Below are 26,409 nucleotides of genomic sequence, written 5' to 3'. Positions count from 1 at the left end.
AAGAAATTAATTCTTGTCTCAAAATATATATATTTTCGTTAGTAAGGTCAGGCTTCATAATATGATCGTATCTAGGAATGTTTAAGGCTACCAAAATGACATAAATGCGTATGTCTTATACTAGCTTGAGTCCAACTTACCTCCTTTGAAGATTTCTCATTTAGGTGTCGAATGTGCTGCTGGAACCACTTAAAGAAGTACTCTGACATTTCTGAAGAGCTTTCACTGTTTAAATGTGGAGACACTGTTCTGTGATAGACAAGGTTGCTTTCTTCTATTGTTATGCAGTGTAATTTGTGACAGTTGTGTCCTATTCTATTAAGGATAAATACAATGCCTGTTTTGTGTTAAAAAGTGGTACACATTAGGATATACAGTGTTAATGCAGGTTTTTCTCTTTTAGGTGTAAGCTATCGTATTTTTTTTAAGTGCCAATGCAGCACTGAATTAACTGCAGGTTGTAAAACTTGAGTTATGAGTTTTAAGGACTTATCTCTCATTTTCAGTATTTGATGATTATTAAGGAGTGTATTCAGTTCCTCTATTTCCTTAAAAAGATTTTCACTGACATTTCAGATGTTTCTCCTAACACAATATATGTACTAATGTAAGAGAAAGATAAGTGATTACAATCAATATGCTAATATAGGACATGAAAATGAAAGCAGAAAGTTGATTTTTCTGGATAAATCAGATAGAATGTGTTTTTGCCCCCCTCAATTTGAAACAGCTGTTCAAATATCCAAACTAGTTCTCTACTATAGATTTTAGGAATTATTATAAAGGTAAACTATATTGAACAAACAAAAAAAAATGCAAGTTATTTCACACACGTAGGAAATTATCAGGCAAGGCAGCCTAAAATTAACTAACACTAATCATCAGAGAACTAATTTTGTCAGACCATGAAGATAATGCTAAAGCTCATGGCATCTCCTTATTACCTTAACGTTAAAGTTCTTTTTCTCCATTTTAAAAAAGATGGAAATGACCACTTTGGTTTTTACAAAACCAAACTAGTCTGTCTAGTTCTTTCGTGCCTGACCTTTTCTGGAGATGGACTTGTTTTTCTTCCTTAATCATATCTTAGGGACTCAGAAAAACCATTTACTTCTATGTCAGCCTAATGTCACACATTAAATAGGAAAAACCCTGATTTTGTACTGGAACAACCCAATTCACACACACACATTTATTTTTACAGAACCGCAGCTTACTGGCTGGATTGCAGAAATGCTGGCACTAGGCAGATACATAATTCTATGGCGGCTGGTCCACATCCTTGTATCCTTTCAGAGCTGCTTTGCAAGAGACCTCTGGATGGGCTGCTGATGTGGATATGCAGTGTTTCTGCCTTTTAAAATTAGCTATTAAAACAGAGCTTCATTCTGTGAATGTAGCTTAGCTCATAATCCTTCCATTCTTTTTATTTAAAGGATCATTCCAATGAAATAATTCATGGTTCCAATTCTTAAACTAGTAGTGGTTAATTTTTTTTTTTTTTACTTTTACATTTTCTTAAAAAAAAAGAGAAAAGTTTAAAACTTTTCCCTAGACACATTAATCAGTAGAAGAGAAAGTATGGGTAGTTCATAAATCTGACATATCATAGAAGGAAAACAATATATTGAGGACCCAGAATCTCATTTTCTTTTTCAGTCTTATTTTTTGTACTAAGTGCATCTCACTATAGGGAATAAAAAATTATATCACATGTACTGCTAGGGGGGAAAAATTGTTCCTTTTATCAACCAAATAGAGACTTTCTATGACACGCATCTTGAGTGATAAAACAGTGATAAATGTCTTATATTTGCCATTTTTATAGGAGCCTTGTGACTAGAAATCAAAACAATGTTCTAAGATTATAAGTATAGAAAATTAAAATAATATTATATGCCTTGGTATTTTTCCTAAGACACTAAAATGACAATAAGGAAATACAAAAGGAAGAAAATGACTTCAGCAAAAAAACCTGGAACACAGTTAATATCTATGGCTGGATTTAAACACTATGAAATGAACAAAATTTCAACCAGATTAAAGACACTAGGACATGCAGAAAAATTCTTTCAAAGAAAAATAAGTTATTCTATCAAAGAAATGACAATAGTGCAAAATTCTAGGTTTATTGTATTAATGCACGCAGCTGTGTACAGCAAGAGCGGCAACGATGCCAGCTACTTTTCTGAGTTAAAAATGGTCCTGGCTTTTTGTAATAGGCCATGTGGGATGACATTTTTTATTTCTTACAAATCCAATTTTAAGTGGTTCTTTAAAATATAAGTGAATGGCAGGACCCACATTTACCCATTAGATTAAATGCTTGCTTTTGGTTGAATAGAAAATTACAGTTTTCCATACAATGAACCAGAATCACTTCAGAAAATCCTAGTCCAAACTCCGAGAATAAAATAGTCTCTTTAGGTCTTGTCGTGTTGTTCTACATCACATGTGTTTTTAATAAAAGGGGCACAAAATAATTGTGAAAGAACAATTAGATGCAAGGTAGAATTTACACGTGGTCATAGGTACTTGGGAGCGGAAGCCACGCTATGCCCATGACTCCATGGAAAATAGCCAGATGGCAACAATGGCTTCTCAATGTAAACAATATTGACTGTAGGCTCATGGGGAAATCTTTCGTAACTTTAATTCACTGATCCTTTTGTACTGAAAGTCAGTTCTGTGTTTATGGATGCAATTTGCACTCTTAAAATACCAAATGAGGTTCTCCTTACTTAACAACTTAGCAGAAAATTTTCTGTTAAGTCTTTGGGTGAGTATTTTTTTTTAATCCATGTGCTTTATTTTTTTTAATAGCAGCAATCCAACTTTAACGCAGCATGAAAACTAAGTAGTTCTTTCCGTTCCCATTCAGAGCCAACTGCTGGCAGAACACCTGTATTTTGCTTAAGTTTAACTTTGGATTCAGACTTTTTAAAAAGGTGCCATGATTGTAGATAGTATCTTCCTTAAATCAAGTAGGACTGTTTCAACTTTGGAGATAATTAAGCTAGGGAAAGACCAAAAGATTCATTTCTAAAGCTTGCTACAGATTTATAGGGTCGCATTACATCTTTGTTCCAAGTCCTGTTATCCTTGTGGAAGATTGGTACGTTAGGTAAGGAGTATTTAAAAGAATGTAAAGTGTGTATAGCTATGCTATTTGAAGCATGCAACAAAATTTGGGTAAGCATGCTTATTAAGAGTCAGTAAAAGCCTCTTGCATTTAAGAAAAAGATACATGAAAACATTCAGACTTATTTCTGGCAACTGGATTCACTGGCACAATGACAAGAAAATAACGGTACTACACTGTACCAATATAATGGTGAAACAAGAATATTCTTTTAGGATCAGGTCTAAGAAATCCACATTGAGTGATTAAACTCCCACATTCCTTAATAAGTTCTCAATTGGCCAAAGTCTCTTCAAAAATACATTTATGCTTCTATTTCCTTTTTTCATTAACGTAATGAAGTATTTCTCTTGCTTTCTGATTTTCACCACCCACCCCCACCCCCCACCCCCGTAACCCTTTCCAGTGCTCAGAAATTCCATTCCCCATTCTTTAACCCACACTCTCAAATGTGGCTTTCTGGCAACAGCGATTGTCTTCTGCTCATCTTCTTTGATTAAAACTCCTGATGAAGAATAACTGGCATAAACATGGTGTCCCTTACCATCAGTCCACATTCTGGACAGCAGGGTCACTGAACAGCTGGGATGCTGAACCATCCCCTTTGCTTGTTGGCCCACCCGGGCTGTACAAGTGGGGAGCACTTTCCACACGCTTCCTTCACCACAAGTTAAACAGAAACACACACATTCAAATCCCAGTGCAATATCAGGTTTTCAGGAAGCGAGGCTTCCCCACAAGATGATCAGTCTGTTTCCCAAGAGTCTCATGCTTCATTATGGACGATGAAACCTGAAATACAAAACAGAAACTCTGTGATGTGGTAGAGAAACACAACTCTATTCAGTGACGTGAATATGGTACAGTCATTTTTATGATCAAAGGCAGCTCTAGCATCCCCAACTGAATTACTGTTCTCTTAATAAATTACTGTCTTAACAGAAGATCTTTATAAATGTCATGTGGGAAAACAGAGACAGCTCTGCAAAAGATGCTGGTTTTATCATCCGAGATACAGAGCAATCAATACACAAAACATCACTATCTTGAGGGTCATGTTCTAACCTATATTGAACAAAGTGAGATGTTTCATAAAGGATTTGGTTATACCTGAATTGTCATTACAAAAAGGAAAACACCATCATGTAGTTACTATTAGCTTCGGCTTCTCTTCACTTCCCACTGAAGACTCCAAATGTACTTTCTACACCTGAATTTTCAAACACCTCCCAGGCATTTCCTTACAAATGTTCCACAGGCAACATGCTAAGCATGTATACAGATATACAAATTATCTTTCCTTGTGAACCTGCCTTTATGCTTTCTATTTTGTTAAATGTTATACCTTTAAAAATATGTTCAGTCTAGAAGCCTAAGATTGCAACTTTCTCCCTTTCACCCTCCACATCACATTAGTCACCAAGTCCTGCCCCAACTGCCTGTCTCTGGATTCAGTCAAGCCTTCACTACCTTTTGCTGAAACTACTAACAATATTAACAGCATGCTAGCTAGCTGGCTGGATTCATGTCCCTCTGTGAGAGTTCCTGAACAGTCCTTGTGATTTTGTAGCCCTCTGCTTTTGAACATGTTCCTTTCTAATACTGGAATCACTCCCTTCATTTTCCATATGTTTTCATATCTAAGATCAAGGTCAAAAGCCATCTTCTCCAGAAGCCCTTGTCTGATTCACTTCTTCAGCCTACTTCTGTGATTCCACCATTATGCAATTCTACTTGGTATTCCATTTATCTTGCCTATTCTCATGTTCATTTGTTCAAGTAAAATTTAATGGTCATCTGCCCAGACTCCAAATTAATTTCCCTGTCTCAGGCTCATAGATTGGGAGATCAAATCTATGCTCCACACTGTCACTGGCATTATTACCATAAATACTGATCCAATCATCCTAGATCTTTGTTAATATCATTGCACTGTTCCCCACTATTGATAAAATTTAAATTTCTTAAAGTGATGGCTGAGGCTTTTCAGGATGTGGCCCAACCCATGTTTCTAACTTCACAATCACTCCCCAAATACCCACATTCCAATCATTTGCCCTCCTAAAGGCTCTCCACTTTTTCCTTTATCCTTATCTTTCCTCCTATCTCTATCTCCTACAATCTTCCTCTGTGAGTTCCCCAAACTTCTTTTTCCTTTACCTCTCAGAAAATTAATAATTGCTTCTATTCTGTGTACCCACAATATTTGGTTTATACCAGTCACTGATCATTGTGTGTGTGTGTGTGTGTGTGTGTGTGTATGGGTGTATCTCCTTTTAGATCGTGAGATGCTGAGAAAAGACTTGGGCTCACTTTCATATACTCATAGAATACAATACCTAGCATACGGTATTACTTAATAAATGTTGCTATGTTGAATCAAGCATTAAAAATGAAAAATTAAAGATGTAAGAACAGATGAAACAAGATTGGCTATAAGTTGATAATTGGAGCTATATGAAGGATGTATGGAGCCTGTGACATGACATTACTTCGGCATGTTCGACAGAAGTCAAAATAAAATAGGTTATACCAAGTTTTCCAAAATGAGCAAACACGCTGTGATTCAAGTAGGGATGAGTCTACTGTGAGTTCAGTTCTTGACTCTATTCTGTCCACAACCTTGGGCAGGTGTGTGAACCTCCGTGTTCTGCAGTATTACACAGGGACAACATGACTGTTTCAGTCACCTGAGCTTTATTCCTGCCCTCTGCTCATGCAAAATCCTTGCCACCTCAAGCCTCTTGCAGCAGCTCTCCCCACTACATTAGCTGATACCCTTAGGGGAAGTGTTTTTCTCTCCCCAAACAGTGCTGACAACTTCCTCTTGTCATTTAAATCACAGAGTAAGTTTAATTTCCTCAAGAGACCCCGTTCTTAGCCATCCTATCCATATCCACCCTTGCTCTTGGCACAGTGTCCTGTTACGTTTTTTTTTCATAGCACTTAGCACTGTCTGAAATGATTATGTCTAGGGACTTCCTGGGTGGTCCCATGGCTAAGACTCCATGCTACCAATGCAGGAGGCCTAGGTTTGACCCCTGGTCAGGGAACTAGATCCCATGTGCCGCAACTAAGACCCAACATAGCCAAGTAGATAAATATTTAAAATAAAAAAGAGCACCCACCCTTTTAAAAAGAAAAGAAATGATTATTGTCCATTTGTTCATTTACTTGCTAACGGTCTGTCTCCCTCCCTAGAACACAAGCATGTGTGAGTGAGGACTTTGACATGTTCTAAACTCCTAGGGTCCATAAAAGTATGACTCACTCTCTGTGCTCCATAAATAGTTGCTAACACATGAACGACTGAGTACATATATATAGGTGCACTTGGTTATTTGATTACTTGTTCTATAAGTAATTCTATGTAACTGAAGAGTTTAATCATTAGATCCACTTAACATTAATTACAACTGCTGCTGCTAAGTCGCTTCAGTCATATCTGACTGTGCGATACCATAGACGGCAGCCCACCAGGCTCTCCCATCCCTGGGGTTCTCCAGGCAAGAACACTGGAGTGAGTTGATGTTTCCTTCTCCAATGCATGAAAGTGAAAAGTCAAAGTGAAGTCGCTCAGTTGTGTCCGACTCTTAGCTACCTCATGGACTGCAGCCTACCAAGCTCCTCCATCCATGGGATTTTCCAGGCAAGAGTACTGGAGTGGGGTGCCATTGCCTTCTCCGAATTACAACTGAGTATATACTAATCCATGATAACCCATTTGATATGATATTCCATCATGCTTTCTAGGAAGAGTCAACTATAACCTGAAGAAAAGCTATGGAAATTGTTATAAAATGTTATAAATTGTTACAATGTTAAATAAATTTAACAATTGTTAAATTGTAAAATAAATTTTACAATTGTTAAAATGTTATAAAATGTTATAACTTGTTATAAAATTGTATAAAAATGTTTCAAGAGTAATTGAAAACCTCTTAAAATCAAACATATAAAATGTGAAAGAAAGGCAGATAATAATAATACCTAACTGTTAAATGCGGTAGCACTAGCGGTAAAGAATCTGCCTGCCAATGCAGGAGACATGAGATGAGGGTTCTAGCCCTGGGTCGGGAAGATCCTCTGGAGGAGAAAATGGCAACCCACTCCAGTAGTCTTGCCCGGAAAATTTCCAATGGACAGAGGAGCCTGACAGCCTATAGTCCACGGTATTGCAAAGAGTCACACATGACTGAGCACGCACATTAAATTCTACTATGTGTAATCTTCAAAATAATCCTATGAGGTAAGTACTCCTGTATCCTTTTTGTACAGATGTAGAAACTGAGGCACAGGGTTGCTCAGTCATGTACTCAAGGCAGAGAGCTTGAAGGCCAGGCTCTAGACTCTGTATTCCTAACCTATGTGAGGCTATGAGATTAAAACATGTCTATCTATGTGTGCGTGCATGCTAAGTCTCCTCAGTTGTCATCCATGCTTTCATTCAAAGGGTACTTTTGTTGCCCTCTGGGTAGAATGGAATGGAAAACATAATCAGTTGGATTTCTACACCCACCAGTTTTGATCAGTCTGACCAGAGAAAAATCTTGGTCCATATTTCCAGGCTACACTTTGATTGCTACAGTTGTCTCAAACACATTTGCCTTTTGCCACACAGAGACCTAAATGAAAATGGGCTCAGCACACACTTTCTCAGTTACCAGAAAAAGCCAGGCCAGTGATGTCCTGGGGTGGGGGGCGGCAGGGAGAGTGAAACGAGAAGCAGGGAAGAGGGGCACCACCCACACCACAAGGAGGGTGGGAGGAGGAGCCCAGGGAGCCCTGACAACACAAACATACCGCACCTGCAGGATCTTCACACCCTGACCGAGCAAAGATCCCTCTTTGTTGGATTCATTTTCTCCCCCTGGGAATTAAATATAAACTCATCTACTTTAGCAATTTTTTAAGGTCTCTCCAAATTTGCAGGACCAATCATTCCACAGTGTCCTAATCTTCACTTGGTCTTGGGTTCCAGGAACAAGTATGGGGAAAGCTGACACAAGAGGCTTTCTCTTCAATCAGTAATGTCTCTGGGAGGAAGATGGTAAATTAAGAATAGGGTTGGGTGAGACCTCCCAATGCAAGAGTCCTGGGTTCTATCCCTAGTCAGGGAACTAGATCCTGCATGCTGCCACTAAGATCCAGTGCAGCCAAATAATAAATAAATAAATATTTAAAAAGAAATTGGGTTGGGCAATAATGGGAGGAGCCAGTGGACCAGATAAGATTTAGAACCTTTTAAAACTGAGCATTTTCCTGGAAAGTATCCTGCTTTTAATTTCCAAAAATTAGCAGGACACTACAAATTTTTTTCTGTTTTTCTGCAGACACTGTTTGCCCATGGATCCCATTACAGAATGAGTTCACAGACTGGATTTTGTTGGAAAATCAGGCCATCAGCATAGCGTCTAGACTGGGGAGGAGAAGACGACGGCTAACCAATACTCTGAATGCGGTAATATGCTAACAAAGCTGGGGGGTCAGAACTGTAACCTCTCCTTATAAGCACTGCCCAGATCTGGTCCAAATACCCATGTATTTTCTTACACTATCCAATCAGAAAGGAACATTTATATCCTGTTTAAATTAGGCATCTTATCTCCAAAATCAACTCCAACATTTTATGGTTAGAGGTGCTGAAAAGGCAAAATTATTCTTAAGTTTGGTACCGCTCAGTGGTTTGCATTCATTTTGAGGTACACGAAGTTCAACTTTACCTCCAGGGAAGTTTGCCTATCTGACAGAATGACAGCTTGGCTTTAGGCTTCAAGTTGATGAAGCAATAAATAGAATTACTGTGCCCTCACTATACTTAAGCTTTTCATCTACCCTTTTTTCAGAACTTTCCTGAAACTCAAACTTGGAAGCTATCTATATTTTCTTCTTGTTAAAAACGTCAATAATTTTTTTTTATATTCATACTTTTGAGAGAGAGTGAATAGAAGCAAAAAACTAACTTTAAGTCGTGGAATTCAGGTAAAAATAACTCTTTCCCATAATGGTTCTTCCACAAATACATAAACATTTCTTCACCTTCCTATAAATTCAGTTCAGATAATATAAAATATGAAATGACTCTCTAAGTGTAAAACATTACTTTCCTGTACTCTCCTAGTTGATATATTCAGAAATCCTGAGTAATTAATTTCCTCTTTATTTAAAAGGGTTTAATGGTCAAGGCACATGCAGTTATGTTAAACAAATAAGGAGATTCTCCTAGATCACTGCCCCTTGTTCAACTGAAATCAGATCACATGCTGGATGGGAATTCGTGAGTCCGAATACGAAGCCATGCTTGCAACTCTGGTGGTCTAAGTGACATTTTGCAATTCTTTTCAGTTTCTGTCCAGGTAGCAAGGAAATGGAGCCCTAGAGAGAGTATCTCTACAGAAGCAGCCTTCTTATTCTCTGTGGTGGTAGTGGTTTAGTTGCTAAATCACGTCCGACTCTTGTGACCCATGGACTGCAGCCTGCCAGGATCCTCTGTCCATGGCATTCTCCAAGCAAGAATACTAGAGTGGTTTGCCATTTCCTTCTCATTCTCTATGAAGGGCCCCTAATTCATGTTTTTTTTTTTTTTTTTTTTAATTTTTGGCCACACTGCATGGCATGTGAGATCTTAGTTCCCTGACTGGGGATCGAACCCTTGCTGCCTGAGTGGAAGCACAGAGTCTTAACCACCAGACCACAATGAAAGTCACTGAATTAATGTTTATTGAGGTCACAAGTATAGTTCTTGCCATGTCACATTTTGATAAGCCTGTGTAGAAGCTCAAAGGGTAGTTTATCTGTAAATCTACATAGGCTACAATAGCTCAAGATGGCACAGAATGAGATAATTACTGTATTAAAAAAATATATTTATGTATCTGGCTGCGCTAGGTCTTGGTTGCAGCATGCAGTATTATTTTAGTTGTGGCATGTGGGATCTAGTTCCTTTACCAGGGACTGAACCCGATTTCCCTGCATTAGGAGTACAGAGTCTTAACCACTGGACCACCAGGGAAGTCCCTAGATAATTACTTTAAACACACACACATGCACAAATACACTTCTCAACATAACTACATTAGGGAAACTTGAAAAGTAGAGAAAAACCCCCTATAGGTCCACTCTATGATACACCATTAAGAGTTGTTTTTTTTCCTTAAGACTTGGCATTACTTACTTTTATCTATCTATTCATTTATTTATTTTTATTGAAGTAGAGTTGATTTATAATATTGAGTGAGTTTCAGATGTACAACAAATTGCTTCAATCATATAAAGACTTTTTTCAGACTATTTTCCATTATAGGTTATTAAAAGATACTGAATACAATTCCTTATGTTATATAGTAAATTCTTGTTATCTAGTTTATGTATAGTAGTTTAATATATGTTAATTCCACACTCCTATTTGGCCCTTTTACCCTCTTTTCGCCTTTGGTAACTACATGTTTGTTTTCTATGTCTGAGTTTGTTTCTGGTTTGTATATAGGTTCATTTGTACTTTTTAGATTTTGCATATAAGTGATATCAGATAATATTTGTCTTTCTCTGTCTGACTTACTTTACTTAATATGATATTCTCTAGGGCCATCCATGTTGCTACAAATGGCAATATTTCATTCTTTTTATGGCTGTTTTAATGTTATTTCCCAATCTTTTTCCTATGCATCTGCATTTTAAAACAAACCACTGCTATATACATATACTTTAGTCAGTATCTGGATTTTTCCACTTAACATTATGCCAATAATTGCTTGAGGCCCATTTTGATTCTAAGAGTTATCAATTTAATGATTCTTTGCTTAATATATTAAGCAAATAATATAGAAACTAATAAAATTATATAAGGGGCTTCCCAGATGGCTCAGTGGTAAAAGAAACCTCCTGCAATGCAGGAGATGTGGGTTTGATCCCTGGGTCAGGAAGATCCCCTGGAGGAGGAAATGGCAACCCACTCCAGTATTCTCACTGGCAAAATCTCATGAACAGAGGAGCCTGGCAAGCTACCGTCCCAAAGAGTCAGACACACAGAGTAACTAGCACCCACACACACACACATGCACCCACAGAGAATTACACGTGTGAAAGTATTATTTTGCATGCTCTAAAAATGTTCTTGTTTACAAAATTCGATGTTTATTTTTAAAAGCAATATTCTCTCTTGATTATAAGTCTGATATATGTTGACATTTTAAAAAATTTGGAAAACAGAATATTCAAAGGTTACAACTAGTCATAGATCCTACCATTCAGCTGTAACCATTTTAAAGTTTATTTTTTATGTAAAGTCTTTTCAAACAATTTACATGTCTTTATAATTTAAAGAATTACTTTAAATTGTAGAAATCCCATTTACTTTGGAAAGGGGAAGTGGGTTTTCTTTGCCATGGTGATTTCTTTCTAGAATGCACTGGCCCTATTTAATAATACAGTGCTCTTCAAATGGTCTTTTGGGGTTTGAACAGTGGACCAGGTGGGCAGCTTCTGGGGCGGGGAGAAAAAACAGTACGTGGCTGGACAAGCTGAAAATGTTCTAAAGAACAGAGGTTAGAGCTTGGTACCTTGCAAGCCAAAGGATGAACTCTTATATGGACCACTTATGTTCATGTTTCTCATATGGCCCCAGAATGCATTTCAATTTCAAGAGGTATCTGGAGAAACTGGGAGAAATCAGATGAAAGAATGGCCCTTTCCACTCTAGATGGATGGGCTACAATCCATCTTCAGGTCAAACGTTCAGAGAACGTACTCATGATGGAGTTTTTAGAAGTGTCTTCTCGGTACACCAATAGCAGGCGTGTCATGATATTAGTGCCAGCACACTCATGAAAAACCACCATGCTGGAAACCTCATTGACAGAAAGACAACTCTGGAAATGGATCCTTCATTTTTTTTAATTTAAAAACATTTTCAACAAGGTGATACATTCTCATGTTTCAAAAATCCAAAAGGTTCAGAAGGGTAAGTAGTATCATCTCTCCACCGTGCCTGACCCTTAGTCATCTAATTTCCCTCCCAGAGACAACCAATGTTACCAACTTTTTATGACTCTCTCCGGAGATACAGAGCCAAGGAAGGGAATGGGAATGTGGGAATGAGTCCTTCTAGAGTTGACTAACACATCACTGTGTGGGAGATTATCTCTGGATAAAGAGGTGCCTGGGCAGATGAAGCAGTGCTGTCTCAATCCTTTTATTAACCACCCTAAATCCGCAGGCAGCTAATAGGTTTAGATTTTGAAGGGAAGGCTTCCTCTTATAAGCAGATAACGCCTGGCACTAATGAGAAAGGCTAATAATTGAGTTGCTCTATGTCGGGTTCCATTTAAAGAGCCAGGTCATGATTCATGGTGTGTTTATTCCCTCTAAGGATGGCTGGGGCTAAGAGCACCATAATCTTCCATATGAGCAATTTTCTAAATGTAAAACATTATCATATGTTTGTATTATTTTGATTAAGACTCAGCAGCATTTATCAAACCTCTTACCGTTTAAAGAAATACTGAAAACAATTTGAAAATCATAAGTATTATTTTTATAAGTCTCAGAGCCTAAATATATCTCAACCATAATGCAACACTAATGATGTAATATAAATTAATGGAAAAATACCAGGAGACATTTGCTTTACTGCCAAGTTTTAAAGAATACCTAAGCAAGGAATATTTATCTCAGTGATATGAACACTTTTTCCTTCTCTGGAAATTTAATTTTCTAGAAAATGGAACTGTAATTGACTTGTGTGTGCTTAGTTGCTCAGTCATGTCCGACTCTTTTCGACCGCACGGACTGTATGTAGCCTGCCAGGCTCCTCTGTCCATGGGGATTCTCCAGGCTAGAATACTGGAGTGGGTTGCCATGCCCTCCTCCAGGGGATCTTGCCAACCTAGGGACTGAACCCAAGTCTCCTGCATTGCAGGCGAATTCATTACAGTCTGAGTCACCAGGGAAGCCAAGAATACTGGAGTGGGTAGCCTATCCCTTTTCCAGGGGATCTTCCTGACCCAGGAATCAAGCGGGGGTGGGGTGGGGGGGTCTCCTGCATTGCAGGCAGATTCTTTACCAGCTGAGTTACCTGGGAATTATATTTGTTTCAGATATACAACATAAGTGATTCAGTGTTTTTATACATTATGAAGTGATCACTATGATAAGTCTGTTACCATTTGTCACTGTAGAAAGTTATTACAATGTTATTGACTATATTTCCTCTGCTGTACATTACTTTGCTGTACATTACTGGTAGTTTGTACCTCTTAATCCCCTTCATCTAATTCACCCACTCCCCCACCAATGTCTTTAAAGACATTTTAAAGAGTGTTAACCATTATATTGTGGGAAAAACTTTTAAAGCTTACCTTCATATCAGCTGTTACCAAAGAAAACAAAACAAAACAAAACCCACTGCAGATACCATCACACCCTGATGTAAGGTTGCTCTACAGAGGCTGTTTCTACTTTTGGGATCAGTATTTGCTTTCCAGAAAGATCTACCATGGTATTCTTCATGTAATCATCTGTCCCAGTATTTTTTTTTTTTAAACAATTTAAGTTTCAAAGTAAGGAGATCAAACTAGTCAATCCTAAAGAAAATCAACCCTGATTATTCATTGGAAGGACTGATGCTGAAGCTGAAGCCCCAATACTTTGTCCACCTGATCACTGGAAAAGACCCTACTGCTGGGAAAGACTAAAGGCAAAAGGAGAAGAGGGCAGCAGAGGATGATATGGTTGGATAGCTGACTGACTCAAGACATGAACTTGGGCAAACTCTGGGAGATAGTGAGGGATGGGGAGGCCTGGCATGCTGTAGCCCATGGGGTTGCAAAGAGTAGGACACCACTTAGTGACTGAACAATAACAGGCTTCAAAGATTTGACTGACATGCAAATTCTTTGAAAAATCTTATAGAACATCTGTTGTGTATATATAGCAAAGGAGCTTCCCAGGTGGCTCAGTGGTAAAGAATCCACCTGCCAAAGCAGGAGATGCAAGAGATGGGTTTGATCCCTGGGTTGGAAGATCCTCTGGAGTAGGAAATGGCAACCCACTCCAAGATTCTTGTAGTGGAAAAGAAGCTTGCCTGGAAAATTTCATGGACAGAGGAGCCTGGTGGGCTTTAGTCCATGGGGTGGCAAAAGAGCCAGACACGACTGAGCACACACACACATATAGCAAAGCACTTAAACCCATAAGAGAGAAACAAACAGAACACCTATGAAGTATGAGGGTCAGACTGTATGATCACTCAAGCCTCTTCCAGTTTTAGCAGCCTGTGAAACTGAAGTGTGTTGGCAGAAAAAAATGGTAGGACTATAGTGAGCTTCTGTGGCATCAGTAAAAATCAGATTCCTTTCTAAGCTATGCCTTCTAAAAACTGAGCTTCTACCCTTTCTAAGCTATGTCTACTGTGAGTCCAAAGTAGACATGTCTGTGCCCACACTAACCTTCACCAGCATCTGTTCTGGGCATAAAACTTCAACTGAGTCTCTTTAAGAGCAGAATAAATGATGCTGATGCTTGTTTTTTGGACCAGAATATAAAACTAAGAAAGAAACCGAAACACAGCCCTCTAGAATGACTTAGACTTCTTTGGAAGAAAACAAACAAACAAAAAAAAGGACTTAATTTCAGAAATGTTCACTAGATGGTGTCGTGCTAAACTATATTTAAAAAAAATTTAAATTGTGATGAAATACATGTAACATAAAATTTACCATCTTACTCATTTTTAATTTGCACAACTGCATCTCGTTTACCTACCTGGTAAACTGTCGACTCTCTTCATGAACTTCCATTTCTGTGCTTTTAAATTCATTTAGTTCTTTCCTTATTGCTGCCTAAGTAGGAAACAATAGATAAACAGAATTACTAGTTAGAGCACACATTTTCTCAGCATATATAGAATCAATGAAGCAGACATTCTTTTATGAAGTATCTTGAAGAAAGGAATTTCGAGTTCCTACCTCTAAAGATGGGATAAATGCAGTATCAATACTACAGCCAAACAAAAACCAGGATAGATCTCTGCAAGTGCCACTCACAAGGCAGAAGGCAAGGGGGCCTTTGCCAAACCCACCCTGGGGCCTGATCTATGAGTCACACACCCACCGCATCCTCGATGACCACGAGGATAGCACAGGTCATGAGTTTTTCTGAGAAACAGTATCATTTTCCTATGAAAGTTCTGCATTTCATACCACCCACAGCAACATGGCTTTGACAAGCTGCCACAGAGCTACAGAGAAGGCAATTGCTATTTATTCTTTGGTATTGAAAGTTTAGACAATTAGAATTAAACATTTCAGCACAGCACTTAAAGCCACTCAAAGAAAATATCGAGGAGAATGCTGTTTCCATTATTATTTATTGAATACATAATCCAAGCCATGTACATGTTGGGGTTGGAAGAGATGCTTACAGGTTGAAAAGCTGAGATACTCATTCAAATGTTAACACCAGTTATCATTAACAATACTGGCTAGATCATGGATGGTTTTTTGGTTTCAATTTTACACTTATCTTTATTTTCTAATTTTTCTATGAAGAAGTATTTTTTCTTTTTTTTTTTTTGCTGTTTGAGATCTTTGTTGCTGGGAGTGGGCAGATTGCTCTAGCTGCGGCCAGCAGGGGCTACGCTCTAGCTGTGGTATGCAGGCTTCTCATCGTGGTGGCTTCTCTTGTTATGGAGCACGGGCCCTAGAATCCACGGGCCCAGTAGTTGCAGCTCTGAACCATGTGGAGTCTTCCTGCAACAGGGATCGAACCTGAGTCCCCTGCATTGGTAGGCAGATTCTTTACCACTGAACCACCAGGGAAGTCCTTATGAAGAAGTTTTGTAAATGAAAAAATACTCATAAAAGCATCCTCAGAACCTCTGAGAAACAGACTTCTCAGCTGAAACACAGAATGAAGTTACAAACCACGGTGATAAGAAAATCTACTTTGTGATTGGGGGGCTTTCCCGATAACTCATCAGGTAAAGAATCCACCTACAATGCAGGAGACACAGGACATGCAGGTTTGATCCCTGGGTCAGAAGGATCCCCTGGAGGAGGAAATTGCAACCCACTCCAGTACTCTTGCCTGAAAAATCCCAAGGAGCCTGGCTGGCTACAATCCAAAGGGTCGAAAAGAGCTGGACACAACTGAGTGGCTGAGCACAGCATACACACTTTGTGGTTGGAAAATGATGTATTTTAGAAAAGGAAAAAAAACAGAAGAAATCCCTGGGCTTCTCTCTGGCTTTCTCTCATCTCTAGCTATCACTCTGCAATATATAAGCTTTTCCCCAATGCTGCTTTCAATCTTATGTTTAAATCCTATAGTCACAGATTATTTTTCTCTCCAAATCTATTCCTCAGTACCTGTAGTTTCTATGAGGAACCTGAGGCTGGGAACTGTGGCCATGGTTCTTGCCACTGGCTTTTGAAAGAGGATGAATCCAGTAGAGAAATATTTCAGGGCCCAAGTCCCCTGTGATAAGATTACATATCTTGTTTCACAAATGAGATCAACAGTAAGGACACTCTTCTTTACTCACTGTAAAAACTGATACCCAGAACCAGGAGCTAAGATAGTGAAAAATGGGGCTTCCCTGATGGTCCAGTGGCTAAGAATCCACCTCACAATGCTGGGGACCTTGGTTTGATACCTAGTCTGGGAAGATCCCAAATGTCGAGGGGCAACTAAGCCTGCATGCCACAAGTGGTGAAGCCCACGCTTGGAGCCTGTGCTCTGCAACAGGAGAAGCCACCGCAGTGAGAAGCTCGTGCACTGCAAGAAAAATAGACCCCACTCACTGCAACTAAAGAAAGGCAGAGCGCAACAACAAAAACCCAACGTAGCCAAAAAAGAAACAGATATTTAAAACAGCAAAGACTCTCTATACTCATCACCAATTAACATCTATCAAAAAGCTTTCCTTCATCTACTCAAGTGTCCACTGATAGATGAATGGATAAAGAAGATATGGTATATGTACATACACACGCACACACATACACACACACACACACACACATATACAATGGAGTATTACTCAGCCATAGAAATAATTAAATCTTGCCATTTGCAACAACCTGGATAGACCTAGAGGGTACTATGTTAAGTGAACTAAGTCAGACAGAGAAAAATAAATACCGTATGATTTCATTTATATGTGGAATCTAAAAAACACAAATGAGCAAACATAACAAACCAGAAACAGATGCAAAGGTACAAAGAACAAACTGGTGGCTGCCAAGGGTAAGAGGGTAGGAAGAAAGATGAGTAAAATAGGTGAGAGAGATTAACAGGTACAAACTTTCATTATAAAATAAATGAGTCATAGGGATATAATGTATAGCACAGGGATACAGTCATTAATATTGTGACGACTCTGTATGGAGACAGGCAGGCCCTCTTCCTTCAAGTCCCACACTCTTTCTAATAAAATGAACTTCAGGGCCTATGTCATCCACATAATTGTCTCAGATCTCTACGCTGTGTGTGCTGGTTATAACTAGAAATGCCGAGTCAATTACAGGCAATGAATATGATAGGAAATTACAGGGGCTGGTTGTTTGAAAATATACATCAGGAAGATGTGACTCTAGGCAGTTAAAGGAATGCAATACTCATTAAAAAAAATCTACTGAAGAAAGACCACGGCTTTATTCCACAAGTTACTTCCTCTTATCATTTAGAGAGAAAGTTTCCTGAGAGAGTTTTGAAAGGAAAAAAAAGTAATTAAATGCCCTTTATGTTAGGGAAATACATGGACAATAATCTTAACTCCTTTCTATACAAATGAGACCAGAATTGAAGCCTAATAACTATTCACATAAGTGTAAATGGGACTGATAATTTTTTGAGTTGTTTTTGTGTGTGTGTTTGTCTGTTTGTTTTTGGCCTCACCCTGCAGCATGTGGGATCTTAATTCCCTGACCAGGGATCGAACTCGTGGCCCCTGCATTGAAAGCATGGAGTCTCAACCACAGGACCACCAGGGAAGTCCTGGGACTGATTTTTTTTTTTGAAAGATAATGGGACAGGAAGAGGTAGGCAGAGTTAGAGGGATTGGAGCCTGAATGGTGCTGAGTTCTATCAACCATGGGAAGACATTCAGCCAAAACTAGCTATTTCTAAGACTGAAACAAATCAAGCCCACAGAAGACAGTACCAGCACCAAGTAGTAATTTTTGGTACCGTGAGAATTATAGAAAGGTTAAAGAAAAAAACAAAAAAGACTGGAACTAGGTTTAAAACTGATGACTGGTTACTTGTGATGACTGGTCACAGAACATCTATTTATCACTCCCAGTCCACTCAAGGGTCAGCCTGGCCAGAGGCAACAGGTGATTTGCTGAATACACAGACCTTGCTGCTTCCTCAAATAACATAATCTGTGAAGCCAGGATGAACGAGAACTCCCATCATTTTCATGTCTTTTGTTTATTTCTTTGATAAAAATCTGATATTTAACATGGAGAGGATTTCTTGACTACTCGTCAAGATCAATGCCATGGGTAGGTAAGTATACTCAGCTGTCGTAAGCATGAACAAGCCAAAGAATGTCTCCGTATGGAATTAAAATCTCAGTCTTTCCTAGGACCTGTTTAGACACTGTATCCCTGGAAGGGTGGTATATTCTATTCATTCTTATGTTCCCAGCATTTAAGATAATACTTAATATATTAGGAGGTTTTTAATAAATGACTACTAGGTAACTTGTTGGACAAACCCATGTATCATCTGAAAAATTCTGGATTCTCTTTCATTGGATAAATTTAGACTAGACTGTAAACTGAGGCTTCAATGAGTAGTGAAAATGTCACCAATGGGGAACAAAGCTTAAATTATCAAGCCTGACCATGAATGTAATACTGGTAAGAGTTACCATTTATTGATGAGCTGAAACTTCACAAATAACCTACCTAATTCTCAAGATAGATCTAATTGGATGTACTTTACTAGTGAGGAAACCCAAGTTAAATAACTTGGCCAAGGTCAAACATCTACCAAGTGGCCAAGCAGGAATCAAATCCATAAGCACCCAGCTCTAAAGCCTGCCTTCCCCACCCATGGCCAACCCCAGGGAGATGGTAACTGCTGTGTGAGCCTTGGTCTTCAAGCCAAGTTGACGGCCTTCTCTGGCTCTACTTGTCACCTTAGGATTTGTCTACCTCAGCACAGATACTGATATAGGCCATATGTAGATTACATAGGCCACATGTATCCTACTATATGTGTATTTGTTTCTAGTGCTCTACCCAAGCACCGACTCAATGGACATGAGTTTTGAGCAAACTCCAGGGGATGATGAAGGGCAGGAAAGCCTGGCATGCTGCAGTCCATGGGGGGCTCACAAAAAGTCAGACACAACTAAGCAACCAAACAACCTACCCGAGCACAGATATTCTAAACTAAAAAATTTTACCTTAAAGGTGACTTAAGCTCCATTGAGTTTACAATTAATAAGGCATTTCCCCCACCACTTCTCTTTCCCATTGTGGGCAGTTAACATGACTACCAGATTTAAGGGTTTCTCTGGTGCCTCAGATAGTAAAGAATCCACCAGCAATGCAGGAGACCAAGGTTCAATCCCTGGGCTGGGAAGATCCCGCTGGAGAAGGGAATGGCTACCCACTCCAGTATGCATGCCTGTAGAATCCCATGGACAGAGGAGCCTGATGTGCTATACAGTCCATGGGGCTGTAAAGAGTGACTAACACACACCAGATTTATGACATTTCCCAGAGCACCTGGCACAGTGTTTTCATAAACTGGGCATTGATTGGTTATTGACTAATTGACACTGATCCCTTTTGTTTACACTTGAAGTTCAAAGACATTTTAAATGCAAAGTGGTATCTTAGAGGGGCTAAGAAAATAGCACTAACAAAAGAGAGAGAAAGCACGGCTTCTTTAGCCTGGCAGGAAGTTCAGTGTTTATTCTGAGAGCAGAGGTAGAAATATTTACTTTCAATCGTTTTTTTTTCTTTAAATGGGATATATAGTTCAAAAGCAAAACTTTTTAATATGAAAGGTAAATACAAGTTTTTATTATCAATTAACTAAAACTATATTATTATAAATCTTATTATATATTATGAAATGTTTTAAGGTAAAAAGCAACAGAAATCCAGGAATGATTTTTATAATAATGATGATTAACATACATTTTCATTCTAAAATAAAATATAGCCTAAGACTGTTGATACTTTTAGTATCTCTGGGCAATAAGTAACATTTCACTATACAAATCTTTTAACATCAAGAGAAAATAAACGATCTTTTTCCAGTGTTAGGTTAAAAACAATATTTTTAGAAACTCTTAAAAATATGCATTGATGTACACTGTAATTGTTATTTTCTCACCTTGTATTTTTGAATATTCTGATTTCTGCCAATGAACATGAGTCACTTGTGTGTATACAAAGTACTATACATTAAAAGCATTTTTATTTTCTTTTTAAAAATTTTTGTTGAAGTACAGTTGATTTACAATGTGTCAGTTTCAGGTATATAGCAAAAGAATTATTTTAAATTGTCTTTTTTTTCTATTTTCTATCTTTAAAAAGTATACATTTTTTTCTATCTAAAAAGAAATTGTTCTTATTTTTCTTTAAGGAAGACAAAAAACCTACAATACAAATACAGTTCTAAAAATGTAGTCATCGAGACCTTCAGAAATCTCAGGGTTAAGGGGAGAGAAAATGCCAAAGGGACAAAATGAGTCTCGTGTATGGGTAGAGAGGCCCCTGGCTTAGCTCTGCCACTCAGGGTTCAATCGGCAAGGGAGACGTGAATGTCATGTGCTTTCAAGTTACTCATGAACAGACATTAAACCTGTGGAATAAAACCTGACCAAATACATCTCCCCTGCAGCCTACAAGTTCAGCACAAGAATCTATTTTTGTTAAAAAACCCTCTCTGTTATTATAGCTCGAGGTGGATAAACTTTACCTTCCAATAACAGACAAGAGTTAGGAAGGAGTATTTCAAGCATATGGGAAAATGCAGTTTACATACGAGGGTGGTTAATCATTTAGATTCTCACTGCTTGTACACTTTGCACTTGCATGTGATTTCTACTCATTTACCTGGCCACCCTCTATCTGCCTTTCTGAAATTCAACATTTGAGTAACATAATAACTGGGAATGGTGGAAATGGCAAACTGCATTTTCCAAAGATGGCAGCAATAATAATTCCAGCTCACACGCTCTTCTGCAATCTGACCTTGCCACCATTCCCCGCACTGAAAGGTAGAGCTAATTACCCTCCCCTTAAATTTGAGCTGCCCTAATGACTTGCTTAGAACTCACAGAATGTTGGGAAAGCGAGGCTGGGTGCCTTCTAAAGCTGGGTCAGAAAAGTCCATGCAGCTTTTACCTGGTTCTCTCTGGGCACGTGCTCTGGGGCAAGCCAGCCACCATGTAAGAAATCTGACAACTCTGAGGCCACCATGCTGAAAAAGCCACATGTCGGTGGCTTGGTGGACAGCCCCAGCTGAGCCCAGGGCTAAGCCTAGCCTCTGAGACATTGTCAGATGGTAAACAATCTGCCTGCAATGCAGGAGACCTGGGTTTGATCCCTGAGTCAGGAAGATCCCCTGGAGAAGGGAAAGGCTACCACTCCAGTATTCTTTCCTGGAGAATTCCATGGACAGAGAAGCTGGGGGGGCTACAGTTCATTGGGTCCCAAAGAATCAGACACAACTGAGTTACTAACACTTTCTTTTCACTTTTCACCAAGACACCAGACATATAAACAAACCACTTCAGACCCTCCACAGAAGCCCATCTGTCAGCTGAGTAACAGTCAATGACCCAAGTCTCTCTTGCTTAAGGGCAAGAGACCACATTAAGTAGTTTATAGGCAATTCTTGGAAAGCCATAAACTTGACCAGTTCCTTCGGGAAACATGGTAGTGATTGATGGTGGGCTTGACCCAGGACCTGAGTATCACAGTCTCCTTCACGCCCTCATGGCTGCCCTCAATCCTCGTGATTCCCCTTCCTGGGAAAGCCTCCTCTTAAAGTGCACCTTCCTCCGCCTCGCTGACCATCCCACCCTCAAGGGTTTTCTCCTCACCTTTTCTGCATAAGCAGTGACTTGCTGCTCCATTGATTATGCACCACTCTCTCACTGACTTTTTCTCCCAGAGGCAACCTTTCCCTTTCTTTTGGCTCCTTTCTCATGGCATAAAAGATTGCTCAAGTATTTCCCACAGATTAGAAAAAAAATCATTCTCTTGATATTATTTTCCAAATCTACTCACTCAAGCTTGCAGCATTCCCAATCATTCTCCCTCAGGTGACTAGCTTATACTTCTTTGCAGCAAGACTCTTGGGACTGTGTTTTATTCTCAGGGTTCCCACCACAGTCAGGCTTCCACCTGTCAGTCTGTTAAAATGCCTCCTCTCACTACGTAACCAACCACTTGTGAGCCGACACTCCCCTCCCCAGGCTGCTGGGCTAACTCTTCTCTTTCCCCACCTCATAGACATTTCATTTCAGTGTTTCTTAATGGCTCTTCATGTTGGCTTCAGTTCAGTTCAGTCGCTCATTCGTGTCCAACTCTTTGCGACCTCATGGACTGCAGCACACCAGGCCTCCCTGTCCATCACCAACTCCCAGAGCTTGCTCAAACTCATGTCCATCGAGTCAGTGATGCCATCCAACCATCTCATCCTCTGTCATCCCCTTCTCCTCCTGCCATCAATCTTTCCCAGCATCAGAGTCTTTCCCAGCATCAGAGTCTTTCCCAATGAGTCAGTTCTTCGAATCAGGTGGCCAAAGTACTGGAGTTTCAGCTTTAGCATCAGTCCTTTCAGTGAGGGACTGATTGGCTTTCTTGGGTGCTATTCTCAGCCTCCAGAATCCCTTTTCATTTGGAACATTCTTCCTTTGTAACCTTACTCCTTCCTAGTTTTCACTTCTTATGAGCTAAGAATTACTGACTCCATATCTCTAATATGAGTCTGACTCATACCAGGTGCTTTACAGAATGAATTCAATTAAATGGTGTCAGCATAGACTGTAACTAAAAGCCTAGTTCTAATATTAAGACTGGGTATGACCTGAGTTTATTTGATACCAAATTTTGTTCAGAGACAAAAATTAGAAACCTTTATTTGGGAGATCAGGAAAACTTTAAAATGAAAAATGTAAAAACAACTGATTGGCAAAATTCTTTAACTATGTAACCATAATACTCATAAAATTGTCTCTCTTCATGATGGAACCCTCTCTATATTGCAGTTTTTCTGAACTGTGAGGCATGAAAGAGATTGAGGGTTGGTAAACTATGACCCACAGGCCAAATGTGGTCCACCATATGTTTTTTTTTATTTGAAGGATAATTGCTTTACAGAGTTTTGTGGCTTTCTCTCATACATCAAGGAGAATCAGCCATAGATATACCCATGTCCCCTTCCTCCTGGACCTCCCGCCCATCTCCCTCCCCATCCCAACCTTCAGCCTGTCACAGAGCCCCTGTTTGAGTTCCTTGAGTCATACAGCAAATTCCCATTAGCTATCTATTTTATATATGGTATTGTAGACTTCTATGTTACTCTCTCTGTAAATCTCCCCTTCTCCCTCCTCTCCTCCCACTGTGTCCATAGGTCTGTTCCCTATGTCAGTTTCTCCACTGCTGCCCTGAAAATAAATTCATCAGTGCCATCTCTTCAGATTCCATATATATGTGTCAGAATACGATATTCATATTTCTCTTTCTGACTTACTTCACTCTGTATAATACTCTCTAGTTTCATCCACCTCATTAGAACAGATTCAAATGAGTTCCTTTTTATGGCTAAGTAGTATTCCAATATCTATATGTACCACAGATTCTTTATCCATTCATCTGTTGATGGACATCTAGGTTGCTTCCATGTTCTAGCTATTGTAAATAGTGCTGCAATGAACACTGGAGTACACGTGTGTTTTTCAGTTTTGATTTCCTCAGGGTATATGCCTAGGAGTGGGATTGCTGGGTCATATAGTGGTTTCACTCCTAGCTTTTTAAGGAGTCTCCATACTGTCTTCCACAGTGGCTGTATCAGTTTACATTCCCACCAGCAATGCAGGAGAGTTCCCTTTTCTCCACACCCTCTCCAGCATTTATTGTTTGTAGACTTTTTAATGATGGCCATTATGACTGGTGTGAAGTGGTATCTCATTGTAGTTTTGATTTGCATTTCTCTAATAATGAGTGATGTTGAGCATCTTCTCGTGTGCTTGTTAGCCATCTGTATGTTTTTTTTTGGAGAAATGTCTCTTCAGGTCCCTTTCCCACTTTTTGATTGTGTTGTTTGCTTCTCTGGTATTGAGCTGTATGAGCTGCTTGTATATTTTGGAAATTAATTCTTTATCAGTTGTTTCCTTTGCTATTATTTTCTCCCATTCTGAGGGTTGTCTTTTCACCTTGTTTGTAGTCTTCTTTGCTGTGCAAAAGCTTTTAATCAGGTCCCACTTGTTTATTTTTGTTTTTATTTCCATTACTCTAGGAGGTGGGTCATAGAAGATATTGCTTTGATTTATGTCATCGAGTGTTCTGCCTCATCATCTGTTTTTATAAAGTTTTATTGGACCACATATAGATCCACTCACTTACACATTGTCTATGGCTGCTTCCCTGCTACAAAGGCAGAGTTGAGCCATTGTAATAAAGACTGGATGGCCTACAAAACCGGAAATATTGACTTTCTGGCCATTTATAGAAAATGTGTGCCAGCCTCGATACACATCAATACCTTTTCCAAGAATAACTTGTATATTTTCTAAGAGTAAGGGTAAATAATGGTTGTGGGAAAGCACTCTCCCACCCCAATTCAGATTTGTTTGCAGATGGGTTACATGGTAACTAAGAACAAGTTTTTTTTCTGAAACTCAGTTGAAAGAACTACATCGATAAATATATCACTTAAGTGGCTTAAATAATCAAAGGCAGAAAAGTATTAGGATATTTGGTAATACTTAATCTCCCAAGATGACTAAGTAGAGGGTAAGTAGGTACTGGCAATTTCAGAAAAGCAATAAAATCATAAATAAATAAAATCATGGCTCATGCCACTGAAGTCTTGCCTTGTCTGCAGGTGTTAACCTGGCCCAGGGCTTGTCTGCCCGGCGATCATAGTCAGGTGAATCGGTGACTTCCACATACTCGTTAAACCGCAGGATCCTTCGAGCCTGCAGCTCTGCCACTGTGGGTCTCAGGCTGAGCTGCAGGAGGATAAAGAAAAAAGGATAGTTCAATAAACCATTTACAGCCTCATGGTGGCATGTTTTTCTATAGAGAACTTCAAAGTTATAAGGTCACTTTCAGATATCAAAAAAAAAAAAAACAAAAAAAAGGCAGCAGCATCTTGGGAGTTTCTAATGAGAACTAGAAAGCAGAATGCCCTAATTCTGAGGCTATAAAAATCATCCTTGTTAGATAGGTCACAATCTTTGGCAACTGGCTGCATTATGCTATCTTCCCCACCTTGCCTGGCATCTCTGACATGGGGAACAGGAAGCAGTACAGACACAATAGTAATCCAGATATGGAATGGCTGGCTTAAAGATTGAATTATCAAGACAGAAGCCCTACAAACTGTAGAAATGAGAATAAAAATCTATGTTCCTTCTACATTATACCTGCATAGTCACAGATGCACAAAGTTATAACAAAGAAATAGTCCAGTGAAGGGTGAGCCTACAACAGTCTTTTGTGAGAGTCTAAGGACCCAGGCCAAGATTTGACATTGACCCTTGGCACTGAGAAACTGATGTGCAGGAATGAGGAAGGGGCACTTGCTGGAAAACTGCACTTTAGGGAGGTCACAACTGCTTAAAACCAGCTGCAACCTTCAAGACACTTCCAGTTAGGTGGATTCTCTCTGTGGTCTTTGTGAAATTCAAATTTACAGTTATATTTAATCTACTACACCCTGTGTGCATTTGCTTTCCTCTCCTGGACCCCTCTCAAGCCCAAGAATAAGACAGAAACGGTTCTTAAGACACTAAAGAAACTTAGCCCCTGGTTGACAGGTATCATCCACTCTCCAATATAAAGGTTCATGATTTTGCAACCTTTCTCAGTTGGGAGGTGTCACAGTATTGTCAGTTAGGTAGACTCAGTCCTCTGTTTTACAGAAAAGGTCCATTTTCAGTCTCTCTCTCTCTCCATATATATACATACATACTGGAGTGGGTTGCCATTTCTTTCTCCAATGCATGAAAGTGAAAAGTGAAAGTGAAGATACATACATACATACATACATACATATATATGTAT

The 26,409-nt window shown here is 39.1% G+C and overlaps 1 protein-coding gene across 3 annotated transcripts in view; it reads right to left on the bottom strand.

Annotated features, from left to right (window-relative positions):
• Positions 1-3,542: 3,542 nt before the first annotated feature.
• The window catches only part of PHACTR2 (phosphatase and actin regulator 2), a 291,343-nt gene continuing 268,476 nt past the window's right edge, over positions 3,543-26,409 (bottom strand). For all 3 annotated transcript variants that reach the window (XM_055535828.1, XM_055535826.1, XM_055535827.1), the window contains 3 exons: positions 25,215-25,352; positions 14,903-14,979; positions 3,543-3,934 (listed from right to left, as the gene is read on the bottom strand). In XM_055535828.1, coding sequence (XP_055391803.1) covers positions 3,919-3,934; positions 14,903-14,979; positions 25,215-25,352 — 231 coding nt within the window. In that variant the 3' untranslated portion in view covers positions 3,543-3,918. The remainder of the gene's footprint in view (positions 3,935-14,902; positions 14,980-25,214; positions 25,353-26,409) is intronic.

The sequence above is a fragment of the Bubalus kerabau genome, chromosome 9 (genome assembly GCF_029407905.1).
Source record: "Bubalus kerabau isolate K-KA32 ecotype Philippines breed swamp buffalo chromosome 9, PCC_UOA_SB_1v2, whole genome shotgun sequence".
Classification (NCBI taxonomy): domain Eukaryota; kingdom Metazoa; phylum Chordata; class Mammalia; order Artiodactyla; family Bovidae; genus Bubalus; species Bubalus kerabau.
Note: the sequence above shows the minus strand (reverse complement) of the source record. Positions and strands in the feature narration are given on the sequence as shown.